The sequence below is a fragment of the Dendrobates tinctorius genome, unplaced genomic scaffold, assembly GCF_039654945.1.
Source record: "Dendrobates tinctorius isolate UK_male_01 unplaced genomic scaffold, ASM3965494v1 ptg000029l, whole genome shotgun sequence".
NCBI classification, from domain to species: domain Eukaryota; kingdom Metazoa; phylum Chordata; class Amphibia; order Anura; family Dendrobatidae; genus Dendrobates; species Dendrobates tinctorius.
The window spans coordinates 33,821,569-33,843,608 of record NW_027361697.1 but is presented as its reverse complement, the minus strand read 5'-3'; the positions used below and the strand labels follow the sequence as shown (position 1 = coordinate 33,843,608).

Genomic DNA, 22,040 nt, shown 5'->3' with positions numbered 1-22,040 from the left:
AGCTCTGTGGGGGCAACCTCAGGTGGACCTCTTTGCCACAAAAGAGAACAGACAAATAAAAACATTTGCTTCCCTGTCTCCGTCAGATCATCCAGACATACTGGATACCCTCCAGGCCTCATGGAAATTCAACCTGGCATATGCCTTCCCTCCGATAATTCTCCTACCACAGGTCATTCGGAAGATCAGAGAGGACAAGGCGAGAGTAATCTTGATAGCACCATTCTGGCCCAAGAGACCGTGGTTCTCATGGCTACAAATCATGTCGGTGACAGATCCTTGGGTTCTTCCTTTGATTCCAAACCTACTCTCCCAAGGCCCTTTTTTCCACCTCCAAGTGGACAGCTTGCACTTGACGGCGTGGAATTTGAAAAGCAGCTAATAAGATCAAGAGGGTTTTCTGGAACACTAATCGCTACGCTCCTACAGAGCAGGAAGCAGTCCACTACCCAAATTTATACAAGGATTTGGAAGAAATTCCTGCAGTTTCATACAGTGCCTCATACCACAGAAGTTCCGATAGTTCATATCTTGGAATTTCTACAGAAAAGGAAGGACTTGGGCCTGGCGGTAAACACGCTGAAAGTCCAAGTGTCCGCATTAGGGGCACTGTACGGCCATAATATAGCAGGAAATAAGTGGATATCACGATTTATTACAGCTTGCGAACGGATAACTCCGGTTCACATACCTACAGTCCCTGCATGGGACTTAAATCTGGTCTTAGACACCCTGATGGAGGAACCCTTTGAGCCAATAGACACAATATCCCTGAAATGCTTGTCACTCAAGACGGCCCTCTTAGTGGCACAACGTCTGCTAGGCGAGTGAGTAATATCCAAGCCCTATCCATAGACCCACCCTTTTTTCAGATATACCAGGATAGGTTAATATTAAAACCAGACCCCTCATACCTGCCTAAGGTATCAACAAAATTCCATAGATCTCAAGAGATACTTCTCCCGACCTTCTTTGGAGATCCCTCCACTCTGGAGGAGAGGAAATTCCACACCTTGGATGTTGGAAGAGCTGTCCTAAAATATATTGAGAGGTCCAGGAGCTGGAGGCAGTGTAGGGCTCTGTTCATATCTTTTCAGGGCTGTAAAAAAGGGTACGGAGTCACAAAGAGCACCATTTCCCGATGGATCAGGGATGCCATTCGCTTAGCTTACTCTGCAAAAGATGAAGATCCTCCCGAGAAAATCAGAGCACACTCCACTAGAGCAGTGGCAACCTCCTGGGCCGAGAGGGGAGACGTCCCAATCGAAGCCATATGTAAGACAGCAATTTGGTCAACTCCTTCTACCTTCTATAATCACTATAGACTTGACCTTTCATCAACTTCTTTGGCAGGACTGTCCTTGGCACGGTGGTCCCACCCAGGTGATGGCCTCTAGAATCTCTCCAGTGGGTGCTGTCGTGGCGAAGGGTAAAAAGCCGGATTACTTACCGGTAATGCTCTTTTAATGAGTCCACGACAGCACCTGCTCACTTCCCTCCCTGCTAAGATATCAATAATAAAATATATCTGCTAAAGATGAATAAGTAAAGTTAGAGATGGAAAGACATTGTCTAACCCTTGGCGGTCCTCCTGGTACTCTGAAATGCAAAACTGAGGAGGAAAGGCGGACAGCCCCCTTTTATCTTTCTGTAGGGTTTCCTGTTCCAAATGGGGCAGATCCGATACCTCCAGTGGGTGCTGTCGTGGACTCATTAAAAGAGCATTACCAGTAAGTAATCCGGCTTTTCCAAAGATTATTGGACTAACCAACATGAAGATCCCAAATAAGCAACCATTTGATGATCAAAAGACAAAGAAATTGCACTCAAATGGTAAAGTGATGTAGAAAAAAATAAAACTTCTGTATGTCACTAGGGCATTTTTAATGGGAAATCAAAAATTTGCAGTAAAGCACAGAAATTTGCTGATCTTGGAGTTTCAATTTTTAGCACTCCTAAAGACATCCTATCGTAGATTCACCTTAAACAGCCACTGATGTTTTATCAAACTTTGCATAAATCAATAATACAACTGTATCTCCCAACCGTCCAGGTTGTAGTGGGACAGTCCTGAATTTGGGGATGAGTCCCAGTATGTAAAGGGTATGTCCTGACTTGAGCTGCATCTATGTCCTCAGGACGCAGATAAAATTGAATTTGACGGTGGAGCGAGGAATCCTCATATCCCTCCTTCACAGTTCAGTCTATGTAGGTTCTGAGGGTTCTGCCAAGACTTTTAGATTGCGTGACATTATCAGACCATGTAAGTCTATGTGCACCTAATGTCTTTTTTCCCTGAAACAACATTTCCGTCAGTTTTTTTTTTTTTTTTTAATTTGTATATGTAAACTATGATACAGGAAAGATATATATCTTTGTACCGTGTTAACCAGTAGATAGAAAAATATACAGAATTGAGAGTCCTCAGTGGTTGATACCTTTTAATGGCTAACTGAAAAGATGGTAACACATTGCAAACTTTCGAGACTACTCAGGTCTCTTCATCAGGCATTAGGAAAAAAACACTGTGTGCACAACTGTGGTGGTGCCGAGGTAGGTTCCCAAACCACATATAGTATAATGAAAACCTGGCACTCAACTTAAATGCTTAAATGGAACAGTTTATTTGTAGTGCGCTTTCCCTGCCAGACAGATAAGACTTAACCGCGCTCCAGCAGCACATTGACATTTGGCTTTACAGGGACATACAAAAAGCGCCCTCCAATCTAAGTACAGACAATCTTTGAGCACGTAACTGATGAAGGTCTGCACTGACCGAAACGTTTTGTTTGGTACTACAAATAAACTGTTCCATTTAAGTTGAGTGCCAGGTTTTCTTCATCAGGCATTGACTTAGGCTGTGTTCACACACAGCGTTTTTTTTTCTCGTTTTCCCCACGGATTTGCCAAAAAATCCGCTCAAAAAACACTTAAAAGAAGCTTCCCATTCATTTTAATGCATTTTGCACTTTTTGTGCATATTGATGCATTTTTTTCCGAGAAAAAAAAAAACGCTTTGCGGTAAAAAACGCAACATGCGTATTAATTTCATGGAGAATTCAGCATTTCTAGCTATTTTCTATGTGTCTGGGGACGCGCGGCAAAAATCGCGTCAAAAACGCGCATTTTCTGGGAAGGAGTCCCGGTTTTTATGCAGAAATCTTCTGCATACGTGTGCACATAGCCGAATACAAAATCTGAAGAATCACATATTTATACACAACACAGCACAGAAAAAATGCAATAGATAAGACAAGTGACGCAAAGCAGAACTATCATTGTGGGAGAGGGAGAAACATAAATATTGGACTAGTTCATAGATAAGGAGTCTGGATGTTTTAGAGGACAATTATCATTGAGATAATCCAGAATAACATCCCTCAGAAACTCTTCAAATATTTTACCAACAATAGAGGTTAGACTTACTGGCCTATAATTTCCAGGTTCACTTTTGGAGCCCTTTTTGAATATTGGTACCACATTTGCTATGCGCCAGTCCTGTGGAACGTACCCCGTCGCTATAGAGTCTCTAAATATAAGAAATAATGGTTTGTCTATTACATTACTTAGTTCTCTTAGTACTCGTGGGTGTATGCCATCCGGACCCGGAGATTTATCTATTTTAAACTTATTTAGCCGGTTTTGCACCTCTTTTTGGGTTAGATTGGTGACCCTTAATATAGGGTTTTCTTTGTCTTTCGGCATTTCACCTAGCATTTCATTTTCCACCGTGAATACCGTGGAGAAGAAGGTGTTTAATATATTAGCTTTTTCCTCATCATCTACAACCATACTTTCCTCACAATTTTTTAATGAGCCTACACTTTCACTTTTGATCCTTTTACTATTGATATAGTTGAAGAACAGCTTGGGATTAGTTTTACTCTCCTTAGCAATGTGCTTCTCTGTTTCCTTTTTGGCAGCTTTAATTATTTTTTTAGATAAAGAATTTTTCTCCTTATAGTTTTTAAGAACTTCACCGGTGCCATCCTGCTTTAGTAGTTTAAATGCTTTCTTTTTACTGTTAATTGCCCCTCTTACTTTTTTGTTTAGCCACATTGGGTTTTTCGTATTTCTTGTTATTTTATTCCCACAAGGTATAAACCGCTTACAGTGCCTATTAAGGATGTTCTTAAACATTTCCCATTTATTTTCTGTATTCTTATTTCTGAGGACATTGTCCCAGTCATCCAGATTAAGGGCATCTCTAAGCTGGTCAAACTTTGCCTTCCTAAAGTTGTGTTTTTGTGACTCCCTGACATGTCCCCCTAGCGAAAGACAAGTGAAACAGTACAATATTGTGGTCGCTATTTCCTAGATGCCCGACCACCTGCAGATTTGTTATTCTGACAGGTCTGTTAGATAGTATTAGGTCTAAAAGTGCTGCTCCTCTGATTTGATTCTGCACCAATTGTGAAAGATAATTATTCTTGGCTATTAGCAGAAACCTGTTGCCTTTATGGGTTTCGCAGGTCTCTGTTTCCCCAGTTAATATCTGGGTAGTTAAAGTCCCCCATAACAAGGACCTCATTATGGGTTGCAGCTTCATCTATCTGCCTTAGTAGTAAACTTTCCATGATTTCTGTTATATTTGGGGGTTTGTAACAGACCCCAAAGAGAATTTTGTTACTATTTTTCCCTCCATGTATTTCGACCCATATGGACTCGACATCCTCATTCCCTTCACTAATATCTTCCCTTAAAGTGGACTTTAGATAAGACTTTACATAAAGACAAACACCTCCTCCTCTCCGATTTTTACGATCCTTTCCAAACAGACTGTAACCCTGTAAGTTAACTGCCCAGTCATAGCTTTCATCTAACCATGTCTTGGTTATTCCCACTATGTCATAGTTACCTGTAGATATTTCTGCTTCTAGTTCTTCCATCTTGTTTGTCAGGCTTCTGGCGTTTGCGAGCATGCATTTTAGAGAATTTTGCTTTGCTCCAATCTCCTCCCTGTTGATTGTTTTAGAAATTTTCTTACCTCCCTTCTGAGTATGTTGTCTTGGATATTCTTTGCCACACCTCATATCATGTCTTCAGCAATATGGCGCCGGGCCGGAATCGCGCACGCGCATAGCGCGATCCGGCACCATTTTACTGAAGACACACTTGCAGTGTGTCTTCAGCAATATGGCGCCGGACAGCGCTATGGGCATGCGCGATTCCGGCCGCACTCCTGCCCCAGCCTCCAGCAGAACAGCGCTGGAGCACAGGAAAGAAGGGTGAGTATAAGTGTTTTTTTTTTTTGTACTTTTAATAGGAGTGAGGGGACCATGCAAACCACGATAGGGGGGTGAGGGGGCCATGCATACCAGGATTGGGGGGGTGAGAGGACCATGCATACCAGGATAGGGGGGGTGAGGAACCCATGCATACCAGGATAGGGGGGTGAGGAGATCATACATACCAGGATAGCGGGGGTGAGGGGACCATGCATACCAGGATTGGGGGGTGAGAGGTACCATGCATACCAGGATAGGGGGGTGAGAGGGACCATGCATACCAGGATAGGGGGGTGAGGGGACCATGCATACCAGGATAGGGGGGTGAGGGGACCATGCATACCAGGATTGGGGGGTGAGAGGGACCATGCATACCAGGATAGGGGGGTGAGGGGACCATGCATACCAGGATAGGGGGGTGAGGGGACCATGCATACCAGGATAGGGGGGTGAGGGGACCATGCATACCAGGATGAAGAATGGGGTGCCATGCATAGCAGGATAGGAATGAGGGGTGCCATGCGTACCAGGATAGGAGGGTGGCAGCACATAGCAGGGTACGAGACCATATACCAATAAAAATGCTCGCCACCCGGGCGTAGAACGTGTTCATAGTCTACTATATAATTGTCTTATTCTGGCTGTCTGTCTGTAACTGAAATCCTGTGTGGCGGCCGCAACCAATCAGCGACAGGCGCAGCTGTTGTAACTGTAAGCTGCGCCTGCCGCTGATTGGTCGCGGCCTGCCACCATCTGGGCCATGGCCAATCAGTGACAGGCGGGATTTCAGTTACCAACAGAGACAGACAGACAGAATTAGGCTGAGTTCACACGTGGCGTTTTTTTCGCGTTTCCGCGGTGGTTTTAACCGCGCGATTTTGCCGCGAAAACGTGAAAAATAAGCATCCCATGCATTCCTATGGGATTCTGCAATGCTGTGCTAATGCTGCGGTTTTTACCACGGCGGAATCGCTTCGCGGTAAAAACCGCAGCATGCTCATTAATTTTTGCTGAATCGTGGCGATCCCGCACCCATAGGAATGCATTGTTCCGCTTACTTCCCGCATGTGGCTGTGCACACCATGCGGAAAGTAAGCAGAACATTTGCGGATGGTACCCACGGTCCGGAGGAGCGGAGACTGTCCTCCGGGCTTTGGGTACCATATCCCTGTACAAAATAGAATTTAAAATAAAAAATATTGTTATTCTTACCTTCCGACGTCCAGCGCAGCCTTCCCGCTTCTCTCCACGCTCTCGTTCCCAGTAATCCTTTGCAAAAATGCCCGCGATGGCATCCGTTCTCACGGGATCGCGAAGTCTCGCGGTCATTCGCGCGACGTCATCGCGAATTACCGCGAGACATCGCGATCCCGTTCGCAAAGGATTACTGGGAACGGCTGCACGGGACGTCTGAAGGTAAGAGTAACACCATTTTTTATTTTTTTTTGCATCCTATCTTTTACTACTGATGCTGCATAGGCGGCCTCAGTAGTAAAAAGTTGGTCACACTTGTCAAACACTATGTTTGACGAGTGTGATCAACCTGTCAATCAGTTCTCCAAGCGATGCTACAGATCGCTTGGAAAACGCTAGCAATTCTGCAAGCTAATTACGCTTGCAAAATGCTAGTTTTTCCGCAGAATGGAATTCCGGAATTCTCGCGGTAATTTCCGCGAGAGTTCCGGTACGTGTGAACTAACCCTTAGACGATTATATAGTAGATATACGTCTGTATGAGGAGAAATTTATATATACACGTCTTTATGAGGAGAAATATATATATATACGTCTGTATGAGGAGAAATATATATATACACGCTGGTATGAGGAGAAAATATATACATACACGTCTGTATGAGGAGAAATATATACATACACGTCTGTATGAGGAGAAATATATACTGTATGTGTGTGTATATATATATATATATATATATATATATATATATATATACAGTATATATATATATATATATATATATATATATATATAATGTGTGTGTGTGTGTGTGTGTGTGTGTATATATATACATACATACATACATACATACATACATACATACATACATACATACATACATACACACACACACAGTGGGGAAAAAAAGTATTTAGTCAGTCAGCAATAGTGCAAGTTCCACCACTTAAAAAGATGAGAGGCGTCTGTAATTTACATCATAGGTAGACCTCAACTATGGGAGACAAACTGAGAAAAAAAAATCCAGAAAATCACATTGTCTGTTTTTTTTTTCATTTTATTTGCATATTATGGTGGAAAATAAGTATTTGGTCAGAAACAAAATTTCATCTCAATACTTTGTGATATATCCTTTGTTGGCAATGACAGAGGTCAAACGTTTTCTGTAAGTCTTCACAAGGTTGCCACACACTGTTGTTGGTATGTTGGCCCATTCCTCCATGCAGATCTTCTCTAGAGCAGTGATGTTTTTGGCTTTTCGCTTGGCAACACGGACTTTCAACTCCCTCCAAAGGTTTTCTATAGGGTTGAGATCTGGAGACTGGCTAGGCCACTCCAGGACCTTGAAATGCTTCTTACGAAGCCACTCCTTCATTGCCCTGGCGGTGTGCTTTGGATCATTGTCATGTTGAAAGACCCAGCCACGTTTCATCTTCAATGCCCTTGCTGATGGAAGGAGGTTTGCACTCAAAATCTCACGATACATGGCCCCATTCATTCTTTCATGTACCCGGATCAGTCGTCCTGGCCCCTTTGCAGAGAAACAGCCCCAAAGCATGATGTTTCCACCACCATGCTTTACAGTAGGTATGGTGTTTGATGGATGCAACTCAGTATTCTTTTTCCTCCAAACACGACAAGTTGTGTTTCTATCAAACAGTTCCAGTTTGGTTTCATCAGACCATAGGACATTCTCCCAAAACTCCTCTGGATCATCCAAATGCTCTCTAGCAAACTTCAGACGGGCCCGGACATGTACAGGCTTAAGCAGTGGGACACGTCTGGCACTGCAAGATCTGAGTCCATGGTGGCGTAGTGTGTTACTTATGGTAGGCCTTGTTATATTGGTCCCAGCTCTCTGCAGTTCATTCACTAGGTCCCCCCGCGTGGTTCTGGGATTTTTGCTCACCGTTCTTGTGATCATTCTGACCCCACGGGGTGGGATTTTGCGTGGTGCACCAGATCGAGGGAGATTATCAGTGGTCTTGTATGTCTTCCATTTTCTAATTATTGCTCCCACAGTTGATTTCTTCACTCCAAGCTGGTTGGCTACTGCAGATTCAGTCTTCCCAGCCTGGTGCAGGGCTACAATTTTGTTTCTGGTGTCCTTTGACAGCTCTTTGGTCTTCACCATAGTGGAGTTTGGAGTCAGACTGTTTGAGGGTGTGCACAGGTGTCTTTTTATACTGATAAGTTTAAACAGGTGCCATTACTACAGGTAATGAGTGGAGGAAAGAGGAGACTCTTAAAGAAGAAGTTACAGGTCTGTGAGAGCCAGAAATCTTGATTACTTGTTTCTGACCAAATACTTATTTTCCACCATAATATGCAAATAAAATGAAAAAAAAACAGACAATGTGATTTTCTGGATTTTTTTTTCTCAGTTTGTCTCCCATAGTTGAGGTCTACCTATGATGTAAATTACAGACGCCTCTCATCTTTTTAAGTGGTGGAACTTGCACTATTGCTGACTGACTAAATACTTTTTTGCCCCACTGTATATATATAGTGGTGTAGTGACCACTATGTCAGCTAGTGGGCGCTGTGTGGATGTCCCAGGATGGGTGTACAGGCACATTCAGTGTGGTAACAGGAGCAGGGTCCTGAATGACCATTATGGGTCTCAAGGTGGGTGGCCTTGAGATGCAGGCTCCATGGTGTATTGATCAGCAGAGGTACTGCTGATATTTCTGTTACATTGTGTCAGGGAAGCCTGTGTGTGTCTGTGCAATAGAACCTTTAGTGATGTCATAGCCAAGTGATCACCTGTGGGTGTGGTTACAGGGCTATGTAATTGAGGTGTTTGGCACATGTGCGGGAGTCTGTCAGAGTGTGGACAGACTTCAATGAGTCCAGGTGGGACACTACAGAAAGTGTATATGGGGAGGACTACAGCTCCCAGCATGTGCTGAGACTCTCGGTCCGAGTCTCCAACCACGGACATTTGTGTTCTTTTGCCTAAGCTAGAGGCTATTTTGATAATGTGCTGCCTTGTGGGTTTATGATGCAAATAAACCTCATGAACTTTGGGAAGAACCTGTCTCATATTTATCTCCCGCTGCACCTAAGCGAGTCACATCCCTACAATTGGTGACCGACTGCGGGCAGCGATTCCCAGAAGCACGTGTGGCAGTGCTGGCGATTCTGAGCCAGGAGAGCAGACGGTCTGACAACCGTGAGTAATACTGACCGAGGTCAGAGAAAGTGACTATTAATATTTGTGGGATACCTCTGAGGAGAAGAGGCATCCGAGAACCTGTGTGGCCGACACAGGTAACAGACAGGAGTTTGTGTTGCACTGACCAGGGTCAGTGAGAGACTGTGTTCCTGGATGGGTCAGTGAGCAAGGTCCTGGAGGGTCAGTGTTGGGAGGTTCTGGGAGAGGAATCGGATCCCTGGAACACGTGATATGACCTTGGACCTGGTGAGGCGTGTGTTGGGCAGTCTCAGGCGGAGACGGATGTCCTGAAGAGCACCCGCTGAGCCCCTGGATCTGGTGAGGCCGGTGTGTTGGGAGACCCTGGGAGGAGCGTCGGCTCCCTGAATAGCACCCGGTGTGCCCTGTGTGTTGGACGTTCTCATGTGGAGACGATACGTCCTGAGTGGCACTCGGACAGGACACGTGAGAGACTGTGCATGTGTTTTTTTTTCTCTTTTTTTTTTTTTTTTTTGTTCTTTTCCTCTACAAAGCCCGAAGGTGCTTGCTGTGGCTCAGTGGGGTCACGAAGGTCTCGCAGCACAGGGACCTGGTGTTTTTCCTCTGTGAGCATTGGTAGCAGACGCTGTCTGTCTACACCATCCTGCTGCAGCTTTATTACATATGTCTAAGCGGATACAGTAGTTGTGGCTTTACACAACTATTAAGGGTGAGTACCCTGTATTATGTCGTTATACCCATTATACCTGCACTGGTAAGGCCCTATGGGCGCACTTTTGTGGTTTTTTTATCTTTGAGGGTGACAAGCGGCTTCCGGTAACCCGGCGGGGTTACGAAGGGGACAAGCGGCTTCTGGTGGATCGGCGGGTCCACGAAGACGGCGCAGCAGGAACTGCAGTGAAACCAGCCGCTGTGTGTGTGTGTGAACGGCAGCCGGAGGTGTCGGTGGTTTGTGACAGCAGAAGCTGTGGTGGTGCCAGCAAGGACTTGTCTGGTATCGTGAGAGACAAACTGTGTGGTGTGAACTGTGGCATAAGAAGTTCTGCAGAACGGACATGGGGAAATCCCAAAAGGGAGTGGTAACCCAAAAAGGGGTGGAGTCCCAAAAGGGGGCGTGACCAAAAAGGGAGTGGTAACCAAAAAAGGGGTGGAGTCCCAAAAGGGGGCGGTGACCCAAATTGGAGTGGCAACCCAAAGTGTGGTGGTGGTCCAGAAAGGGGCCAAGTGTGAAGAAGCGACAGCACTGGGTGACTCAGTAGGTATGTCTGGAGTACTGCAGTGTATGTGCAGGTCTTTTTCAGAATGTGGAATATCCTTTCCGGGGAGTAATGACGGGCCACAGATGTGTACAGTGATGCTGCACCGGGAAGGAGCCTTTGGTCGGCTGGACTCAGAGAGTCAGGTGACTCTGACAGGAACTCCTCTCATTTTCTCTCTGACCGAGAAAAACGTCAGAGTTCGCTGTAAACACGGGGTCACGGTGAACTACGCAGTAGACAGAGTAGTGTTTGAGGGGACCAAAGGTGGTGAGTGCCAAGGTAGCGTGATACCACGGGACTTAGGCTATGCCTGGGAGAGGGGCCGGGACTTTCTTTTGTTTGATGACGTTTGGTCGGACGATGGAGATGCTTCGACTGTGGGGCAAGCAGACACTGAGACAGTGACGGCTCCTGACATGGACAGGTCAGAGGTAGAACTGACCAGAGGAAGAAGTACATCTGCCCAACTGACGGACCTGACGTCTCGTGATAAGACAGATGGTGGGCTGGGAGATGAGACGACTGGACTAGACACATTGGTGCTGGACGGTAACTGGAGGGTTCACTCGACTGGTGTGACTGACCCAGTGGTACCCTTTGACGATATAATTAAAGAAGTGGTGGTGCGACACGTGATGGACAAAAGAGAGCAGGATCGTGAGATACAGCTGATAAAGGAGACTGTAACAGAACATGTCGAACGGGAAAGAGTCCTAAGGCAAGCAGCTGAGCACAGAGTGGATGAGCTGGAGAAGGAAGTCTCTGAGCTCAGAGGTCACCTGTCAGCATGTAAAACCATGAACAAGACCCTGTTGAAGATATGGAGGCACTCAGAGAGGCCCAAGAGAAGCATCAACAGGAGATTCTCAGGAGAGAGGATGAGCGTCGCTACCTGGCAGAGGAGCGAGATAAAGTTCTGCAAGAACTCAGTGGAGTAGTAAAAAGTCTTCTACGGGAGAAGTGGATGGGCGAAGACGTACAGCGGCCGTGCCCGACTGATAGCAAGGCAGAACTGCCAAAGCCCATCTTGGAAAAGGGTCCTGAAGACTGTAAATCTCAAGAAGATGGTGAGCCAAAAGATGCACAAGACAGTCACCCAGTCTTGGCAGATACCTTGAGGGAAGTGTCCGTGGGCAACCCAGAGCCAGCTGTCCAGGGAGAGAGCAAGTCCATGACCTTCAAGTGCATGATGGAGGTACCCGAAGACGTGCGAGAGGCGTGTGCCAGTGAAGGTGTGCATGAGACCTTTAAAAAGGCAGTAAAGGCCTATAGTGTGAGCTGGGCACCAGAAACAGACCAGTTGGTGATATTGGCAGAAACGGAAGACACAGAGAGAAGGGTGGCTGTCCTGAAGGAGATGCACCTACAATGTCTCCGCACGAAACAGATGCTCGTGGAGCGTAATAGGAAAGCCGCTCGACGTCTGGAGCTTGCAAGGGAAGCTCAAAGTCGGCTGGACTTTGTGGAAGACATAATTCCGGTACCCAGAAATCTGGTGGGGAAAGTCGTTGGCAGACTTGGAAAGGTGATGCAGGAGATGGTGAATCGATCCAGTGTGAAGAGAGTGAGGATCCCACCTGCTGGTGAAATCCAAGTCGTTGTTGAAGATGACATGGTTCCTGTCATTGTGGTTGGTTCGGTGGAAAGCATTGGGATGCTTCGCATGCTCCTGGAATATCGGGTAGCGTACCTGAAGGAGATTGAGCAGCTAAGACAGGATCGACTGCAGATGAATGAGCAGATAGAGAACGTCAGGTGGCGTCCACCTCCAACCCAAGGTGTACGGACCCAAAGGGATCCTCCAAGGAATGAAAGGACAGGTAGTCGAAGGCAAGAACGTCGAGAATCCGCAAGTGGCCGTTCTAATCTTAGTAACATAGGCACGAGACTCAGTGGTGGACATAGCGACAGACGGTCAGACTCAGACCAGCCAGTTGGCCCAGCTGGACGTGGGACTCATGACCGTGCGAACTGGGAGAGCCAGCCAGTGAGAGAAAGGTCGGGTGACGGAGCGCACTGCAGACAGGTGGAGACTAAAAAGTGTCTGGTCACACTGACGGACGTTGACGGGAAGGCCAAAGCCCAAGGCCGAGATACTGACCGCTGGGGGCGGGGGAGGTCTAACGTAAATATGATGCAGTATGACTACCGAAACAGATGGAGACGGTCCTCTCGATTGGTAGGGCAAGGTGACATGGGTGCCCGGTCTCAAGATCCCTGGGTGATGTCATGTGTTCAACCCCACAAGTTTGAACAGAGGGGGGAGGTATGTGGTGTAGTGACCACTATGTCAGCTAGGGGGCGCTGTGTGGGTCTCCCAGGACGGGTGTACAGGCACATTCTGTGTGGTAACAGGAGCAGGGTCCTAAATGACCATTATGGGTCTCAAGGTGGGTGGCCTTGAGATGCAGGCTCCATGGTGTATTGATCAGCAGAGGTACTGCTGATATTTCTGTTACATTGTGTCAGGGAAGCCTGTGTGTGTCTGTGCAATAGAACCTTTAGTGATGTCATAACCAAGTGATCACCTGTGGGTGTGGTTACAGGGCTATGTAATTGAGGTGTTTGGCACATGTGGGGGAGTCTGTCAGAGTGTGGACAGACTTCCATGTGTCCAGGTGGGACACTACAGAAAGTGTATATGGGGAGGACTACAGCTCCCAGCATGTGCTGAGACTCTCGGTCCGAGTCTCCAACCACGGACATTTGTGTTCTTTTGCCTAAGCTGTATGAGGAGAAATATATATACGTCTGTATGAGGAGAAATATATATATATATATATATATATATATATATATATATATATATATATATATATATATATATCACATCTGTATGAGGAGAAATATGTATACCGTGTATACTCGGGTATAAGCCGACCCCCCCCCCCCCAATCCCCTAATTTTGCCACAAGAAACTGGGAAAACGTATTGACTAGCGTATAAGCCTGGGATTAAATGGTGGTCCAAGAAGATGCTCCATAGATAAACCCCCCCCCATATGCTGTTGCACAAGGGTTAATACTGGCCCAAGAAGATGCTCCATAAATACCCCCCATAATATGCTGCTGCACAAGGGTTAATGCTGCCCCATAAATACCCCCCATATGCTGCTCCACAAGGGTTAATGCTGCCCCATAAGATGCTCCGTAAATACACCTTATTTGCTGCTGCAATAAAAATAAAAAATTACATACTCACCTCTCCGTTGCTGGGGGCCAGGTGCCGGTGTCCTGAGCCCCTAGCAGTGGCCATCCGGTATATGACTCGCGTATAAGCCGAGAGGGGGACTTTCAGCCCAAAAAAATGGGCTGAAAATCTCGGCTTATACACGATTATATATGGTATATACACATCTGTATGAGGAGAAATATATATATATATATATATATATATATATATATATATATATATATATATATATATACACACGTCTGTATAAGGAGAAATGTGTGTGTATATGTATGTATGTGTGTGTGTGTGTGTGTATGTATATATATATATATATATATATATATATATATATATATATATATATAATATTTCTCCTTATACAGACGTGAATATATATATTTCTCCTCATAGCGACGTGTATGTGTGTGTGTGTATGTATGTATGTATGTGTGTATATATATATATATATATATATATATATATATATATATATATATATATATATATATCTCTGTATGAGGAGAGATATATTAGCTGAAGAGCCCGGCGTTGCCTGGGCATAGTAGCCAACTGTGGTTAGTTATAACAAATTATAATGATTATATTGCACATAAAAACATTTCACATCATATATTCAACACTACAGATTTGCAACACAAATTAACTAAACGATTACCCAAATATTGATAGTATTTTATTTTCAACTCATTCAAGAGCATTTTGATATACAACATGTGTATCTGTCTATCTAACCCTATCCTGTGTGATAATGTCTGCTGAGCTGTGTACCTAATCCTCTCCTGTGATACTTTCTGCTGAGCTGTGTATCTAATCCTATCGTGTGTTACTGACTGCTCAGCCCTGTATCTAATCCTATCGTGTGATACCGTCTGCTGAGCCGTGTATCTAACCCTATCCTGAGTGATACTGACTGCTGAGCCGTGTATCTAATCCTATCCTTTGTGATACTGTGTGCTGAGCTGTGTATCTAATCCTATCCTGTGTGATACTGACTGCTGAGCCAAGTATCTAATCCTATCCTGTGTGATACTGACTGCTGAGCAGTGTATCTAATCCTATCCTGTGTGATACCGTCTGCTGAGCTGTGTATCTAACCCTATTCTGTGTGATACTGACTGCTGAGCCGTGTATCTAATCCTATCCTGTGTGATACTGACTGCTGAGCCGTGTATCTAATCCTATCCTGTGTGATACTGACTGCTGAGCTGTGTATCTAATCCTATCCTGTTTGATACTGACTGCTGAGCCGTGTATCTAATACTATTCTGTGTGATACTGTGTGCTGAGCTGTGTATCTAATCCTGTCCTGTGTGATACTGTCTGCTGAGCCGTGTATCTAATCCTATTCTGTGTGATACTGGGCTCCCCCTGGAGTCTGTGTCAGAGGGTGGTCTGTGTTGTCACGGTAATAAATTGTGTTATTTCCTGCTTTACAGAAGGACGATAACACCATAGAAATGATAAGAATGATAGGCCAAATTGTTTGGTGAATTGGAATGCGCAGGGTTAAAATTTCGCCTCACAACATAGCCTATGACGCTCTCGGGGTCCAGACGTGTCACTGTGCAAAATGTTGTGGCTGTAGCTGCGACGGTGCAGATGCAAATCCTGGACATACACACATTCAGCTTTGTATATTAGATACATGTCTGTATGAGGAGAAAAATATATATATATTGTATTTATATATATTCTGTCTGTCTCTCTGTTTGTAACGGAAATCCCGCGTCGCTGATTGGTCGCGGCCGGCTGAGCACGACCAATCAGCGACAGGCGCAGTCCGGCCGCGAATTGGCGCGGAGTTCGAATGACACGCCACCGCTACTGCCGGGAGATCTGCGGCGCTAGCCGCTGATCTCCCGACGGTTGCCGCGGGTTATCTCCTGCCGCACGGATTTGCCACAATCAGCGATATTGGTGCGGAATCTTCATAAATAAACTACATACATATTCTAGAATACCCGATGCGTTAGAATCGGGCCACCATCTAGTTGAGATAAATTAAACTAATCAATAACATTTACATTGTCTACATTATTGAAGTTGTGACAAGTCATTGTGTTCTAACTGATTTTCATCGCTGGAGTTTTTTTTTTTCCGTAGGGAAATTGAAAAGAAAATACAAAAAAAAACACCCCTGCAATGCACACACTGGTTTTTATAGGCCATACGTACGCAGAAAGTGTCGGTTATGTGTGTATGTTTTATACCATGTTTATTTTTTTCTGCATAGACTATTTTCTTCTAGAGTCAACTTCAGATAAATGCAGCAGGAAAGAAAAAATGATAATAGTAACATTAACAATAAAGTGAACGAGAGACTGCAGAACTGCTGTTTTATGTTTTCTTTAATACTTTAAAGGTTAGTGCAGAATTTTGCACTTGATTTTGAGAAAAGAATTGGAGGATCAGGACATCAAGTGGACACCCTGGAATTATCAAGTGGGGCAAAAATCAATCGAATCTTTCATGAGCGATTCCCATTTGAGCTGGTGAAGGTACAGATCTACTCTTATTACAATTCATTAATTCAGGTGACAGAATGAAACAATTTACATGACTGGGATTCTTGCTGCAAGTGTATTGTTAACCCTCGGATCATATTTAATCTCCATCAACATTTTCTTTGGATGCCTATGACTGTGTAATTGGCACATTTTTTTAATAAGTGAACGGATGATCCTGAAAGTTTAACCCCTTCATGATCTAAACATTTTCTGTTTTTCTCGCTTTAGTTTTTTATTTTCCTTCCTTCAGGAGCCATAACTTTTTTTTTTTTTGTCCATTAACATAGTCATACGAAGGCTTGATTTATATAGGAGGAATTGTAGTTTTGAATGACACTGTTCACTTTACTATGTAATGTAAATCAAAATGGGAAACATTCCAGGTGGGGAAAAATGGTAAAAGAAAAAAAATGCAATTCCACCATTGTTGGTGTTTGTTTTTCTACAGTATTTATTATGAAGTAAAAAAGACTGGACATCATAATTTTTCTTTTCAATAAAGGCACAGCGATATCAAGCTTATTAAAATTTTTATATATATATATATATATATATATATATATATATATATATTACACACACACACACACACACACACACACACACACACACACACACACACACACACACACACACACACACACACACACACACACACACACACACACACACTGGCATGTAAGAGTTTGGGCACCCCTGGTCAAAATTACTGTTATTGTGAACAGTTAAGCAAGTTGCCGTTGAAATGATCTCAAAAAGGGCTAAAGTTAAAGATGTCACAATTCCTTTGTATTTTAGGCAAAAAAAAATACATTGCGGAGAATAAGTATTTGATACACTGCTGTTTTTGTAAGTTTTCTCACCTTACACAGAATGGAGAGTTCTAAATAAAAACCAGAAAATCATATTGTATGATTTTTAAATAATTGCTTTTTATTGCATGACATAAGTATTTGATCACCTACCAGCCAACAAGAATTCTGGCTCTCACAGACCTATTAGTTTTTCTGTAAGAAGCCCTCTTACTCTGCACTCATTACCGGTATTAATTGCACCTGTATGAACTCGTTACCAGTATAAAATAAACCTGTCCAAACACTCAATCAATCACACTCCTAACTATCCACCATGGCCAAGACCTGTCTAATTTTGTGCAGGGTCAGTTTTGTGCAGAGACAAAATTGTAGACCTACACAAGGCTGGGATGGGCCACAGGATAATAGGCAAGCAGCTTGGTGAGAAGGCAACAACTGTTGGCACAATTATTATAAAATGGAAGAAACACAAGATGACTGTCAGTCTTCCTCAGTCTGGGGCGCCATGCAAGATCTCGCCTCGTGGGGTAAGGATGATTCTGAGAAAGGTCAGGAGCCAGCCCCGAACTACGCGTGAGGACTTGATCAAGGACCTGAAGAGAGCTGATTAAAATCCCACAGGGCACGAAAGGTCCCCCTGCTCATACCAGGACATGTCCAGGCCTGTTTGAGGTTTGCCAGTGACCATCTGCATGATCCAGTGGAGGCATGGGAGAAGGTCATGTGGTCAGATGAGAACAAAATAGAACTTTAGTATCAACTCCACTCGCCGTTTTTGGAGTAAGAAGAAGGATGAGAACAACCCCAATAGCACAGTCCTAACCATGAAGAATGGTGGGGAAAACATTATACTTTGGGGGTGCTTTTCTGCAAAGGGGGTAGAAGCACTGCACTATATTGAAGGGAGGATGGGTTGGGTCATGTATCGCGAGACTTTGGCCTACAACCTCCTTTCCTCATTAAGAACACTGAAGATGAGTTGTTGCTGGGTGTACCAGCATAACAATGACCTGAAGCACACAGCCAGGACAGCTAAGGAGTGGCTCAGTAAGAGGGATTTCAATGTCCTGGAGTGGCCTAGCCAGTCTCCAGACCTGAACCCAATAGAAAGTCTTTGAATGGAGCTGAAATTCAGTATTACCCAGTGACATTCACGATACCTGGAAGATTTGGAGAAGATCTGTATGGAGGAGTGGACCAAAATCCCTGCTGCAGTTTGTGCAAACTAGGTCAAGAACAGCAGGAAACGTCTGACCTCTGTAATTGCGATTAAAGGTTTCTGTACCAAATATTAAGTTCTGTTTTTCTATTGTATCAAATACTTATTTAATGCAATAAAATGCCAATTAATTACACACATGGTCAAAATTGTTGGTACCCCTCGTTTAATGACAGAAAAACCCATAATGGTCACAGAAATAACTTGAACCTGACAAAAATAATGATCAAAAATCTATGAAAATGAACAAATGAAAGTCAGACATTGCTATTCAACTATGCTTCTACAGAAAAAAAGAAAAAGAAAACTCATGAAATAGGCCTGGACAGAAATGATGGTACCTCTTAAAATAATGTGACAAAAGTGACATGTTACATCGCGGTGTGTCCACTAATTAGCATCACAGGTGTCTACAGTCTTGGAATCAGTGAGTGGCCTGTATAGAGGCTACAGATACTCACTGGGCTGTTTGGTGACATGGTGTGTATCACACTCCACATGGTCCAGAGGAAGCGAAAGAAAGAGTTGTCTCAGGAGATTAGAAAGAAAATTATAGACACACATGTTAAAGATTACTTTTGTCAGATTCAAGTTATTTCTGTCACCATTGTGAGTTTTTCTGTCATTAAACCGGAGTACCAACAATTTTCACCACGTGTTTATATAGAAATCCTACAATGTGATTTTCTTGATTTTATTTTTAGATCCTGTCTCTCACAGTTGAAGTGTACTTACGATAAAAGTTACAGACCTCTGCATTCATTGTAGGTGGGAAAACTTGCAAAACTGGCTATGTATCAAATACTTATTTTCCCCACTGTGTATATATTTTCATTTTTTAACATTAAAAAAAGTACAAAAAGGAAAATGGGCGAATTTCAAAAGTTTTGGTGCATGGTATTACCTAGTAGCACCCCCTTTTTGCAAGTATATCAGCTTGTAAACGCTTTTTGTAGCTAGCCAAGAATCTTCCAATTCTTGTTTGAGGGATTTTGCTTTGGAAGCAGGGCCGGCCCGAGAGATTACGGCGCCCTAGGCGAAACTATTTTGTTGCGCCCCTACTATTCTTGGCAGTAGATGAAAACTTGGGATATAAATTTATGAGCAAAATAAACCACAACAGCAATGATTAATTAACTCTCTCCTAACTCTTTAATCTTCTGAGAAGTTGTATAGGACAAATATATACAAAGTAATCAATAACACAAAACAAAAACGACCATAGGTAATTAAAATTTTTGTTTCCTTGCCTTTTTTTTTTAAAAGAATGACACTAAGTCACCGAGAGGAATTTGTTTAGCAACTTCAGATTCTATCGAAATTGTTGCCAACCCAACCAACCTCTTTTGCGTCATATTTGCCCTTAAATATGTACACTTTTCTTTCCATCCCTAAAACTTTTTGCCTTTTGAAAAGATTTTTTATAATTTTTTCTATTTTCTCTCTGGCGCCCCCTTTGGGTCGGCGCCCTAGGTGGCCGCCTAGTTTGCCTATACATTCGGGCCGGCCCTGTTTGGAAGAGGCGAAACGCACGTTAGGGGGTCTCTACACGTGGTCCTTCGGTATTGAATTTGTGGTATGTCGTCTTAACAGTTTGTGTTTTGATCTGAGGGCTGCCCTGCACTATTGTAGCATCTTTATATTGCACTACTTTGAACCTTAAATTAACCTTTTCACTGATCCACTTTATTGGTACTGAAATATGGTTATGTGTATCTAATAAATAGTGCTTGGTACTCTCCTCAACACACATATAAGGAACTTCAGGGAGGATTGTAAACTGGGAATTGCTCTGAAGTATTGAGAGGACACCATTCCTTTTATTGACACTAGATGGCGGTGCAATAAATATATATGACCATCTAATGTAGTTCTGGGCATATTTTGTACATTTTGAGGAATATATTGAGATATACAGTATGACCATACCCTCTTTTTCCCGCTCCTATTAAAATTACTCTTTAATAGATACTATGTGAAGTTCCACATTTATACACTGAAGCCGGCTTTGATGAGAATAATTATGTTATAACGTTTTTTTGATGATATATGAATTGATATCACAGTACCACGTGCTGTCCAGTCATGTGCTACCTTATAATCCTTATCTTTTAATGAATTGATATTGTGTTTAATAAAGATTTGTCTATTATTATTTTAAGCAGAGTGCTCCAGTTTTTTTTGATAGGTTGACATGATAGTGAACAAGCCATAACGCTCACAGTAGAGGTGTAGCTAGGGGTTTGGTTCAGATGGGGCGAAATGTCTGATTGGGCCCCTAACGAAGTAACCCTGATTACAACTATGGTAGTGCACTATAAGGCTGGAGTCACACTGCCGAATTTCCCATGCGATAATCGCATCGCATAGCACAGACTGGCCGGCACCTCTCCTGACCTGAGCATCACAGCGAGATGGATTACTACGCAGCTGTCAAGCTCAGGTCAGGAGAGCAGACAGCCAGTGCGAGTTTTACGATCCGATTCTCGGACGAAAAATTCGCCAGTGTGTCTCTGCCCTAATAGTGAATGTAGGAGAACCTCAGCAGATGACCGCGCTGTTACTGAAAATAATCTCTATACAAAGACCAACACTCATATTACTGCCATATGGTGACCATATAGTGGTAGATACCAGTGCTGCAGAACACATAGGAGATTACAGTGCAGTTATGGATAGTAACTTACAGATGTTGTTCTTTCAGATGGAATCGTTCACTTTTCACATCTTTTCCATCTGTCCTAGATCAACATGACAACTTCTTCCAGCCAGGACTTGGCTGAAGAGATTACAACAACGTCCCTTTTGAACGCCCACATTTCCAGAACGGCCCCATCTATTCCCAACCTGCACAAACTCCTCATCCCACTGATACCCTAATGCTGAGACTCTGCTGCCGTATGTATCCCTATTACTGCACATACTGTGTACCCTTTAAACATTGCCCACATTGTGTCCTGTGTAATAATGCCCTATGTGCCTCTTTGACAGTCACAGTAACCTGAGTTTCCCTATAACAATAAGTGCCCACTTAACATTTTAATAATGTCCCAAGTCTCCCCCTGTACCGCTTCACTCTACACAGTTTGATGCTCTCTTATACAAGGTATAATACCCCCCACACAGTATACTGACTCCTTAGTAGCCCCTAAACTGTTTGGCTCCAACACTGTACAAAGATCCCCCATTAGCACCCACACTGTATTATGGCCCTCTCATTGTAATCCCCACACTGTATGATAGCCCCCGAAATAGCCTTCATATAGTGCAATGCATCCCATATGCCACCATATAGTGCAATGCACTCCCCATAGGCCTCTATATAGTATAATGCACTCTCCAAAGGCCTCCATATTGTATAATGCACTCTCCAAAGGACTCCATATTGTATAATGCTCTCTCCATAGGCATATGTATAGTATAATGCACGCCCCATAATCCTTTATATATAGCATAATGCAC

At 43.6% G+C, this 22,040-nt stretch overlaps 1 protein-coding gene across 1 annotated transcript in view; it reads left to right on the top strand.

Moving 5' to 3' along the window:
• Positions 1-22,040, top strand: part of LOC141085904 (dynamin-3-like) — a 234,736-nt gene that overhangs the window by 12,365 nt on the left and 200,331 nt on the right. Inside the window, exon 4 of the mRNA XM_073571529.1 lies at positions 16,400-16,535. Coding sequence (XP_073427630.1) covers positions 16,400-16,535 — 136 coding nt within the window. The remainder of the gene's footprint in view (positions 1-16,399; positions 16,536-22,040) is intronic.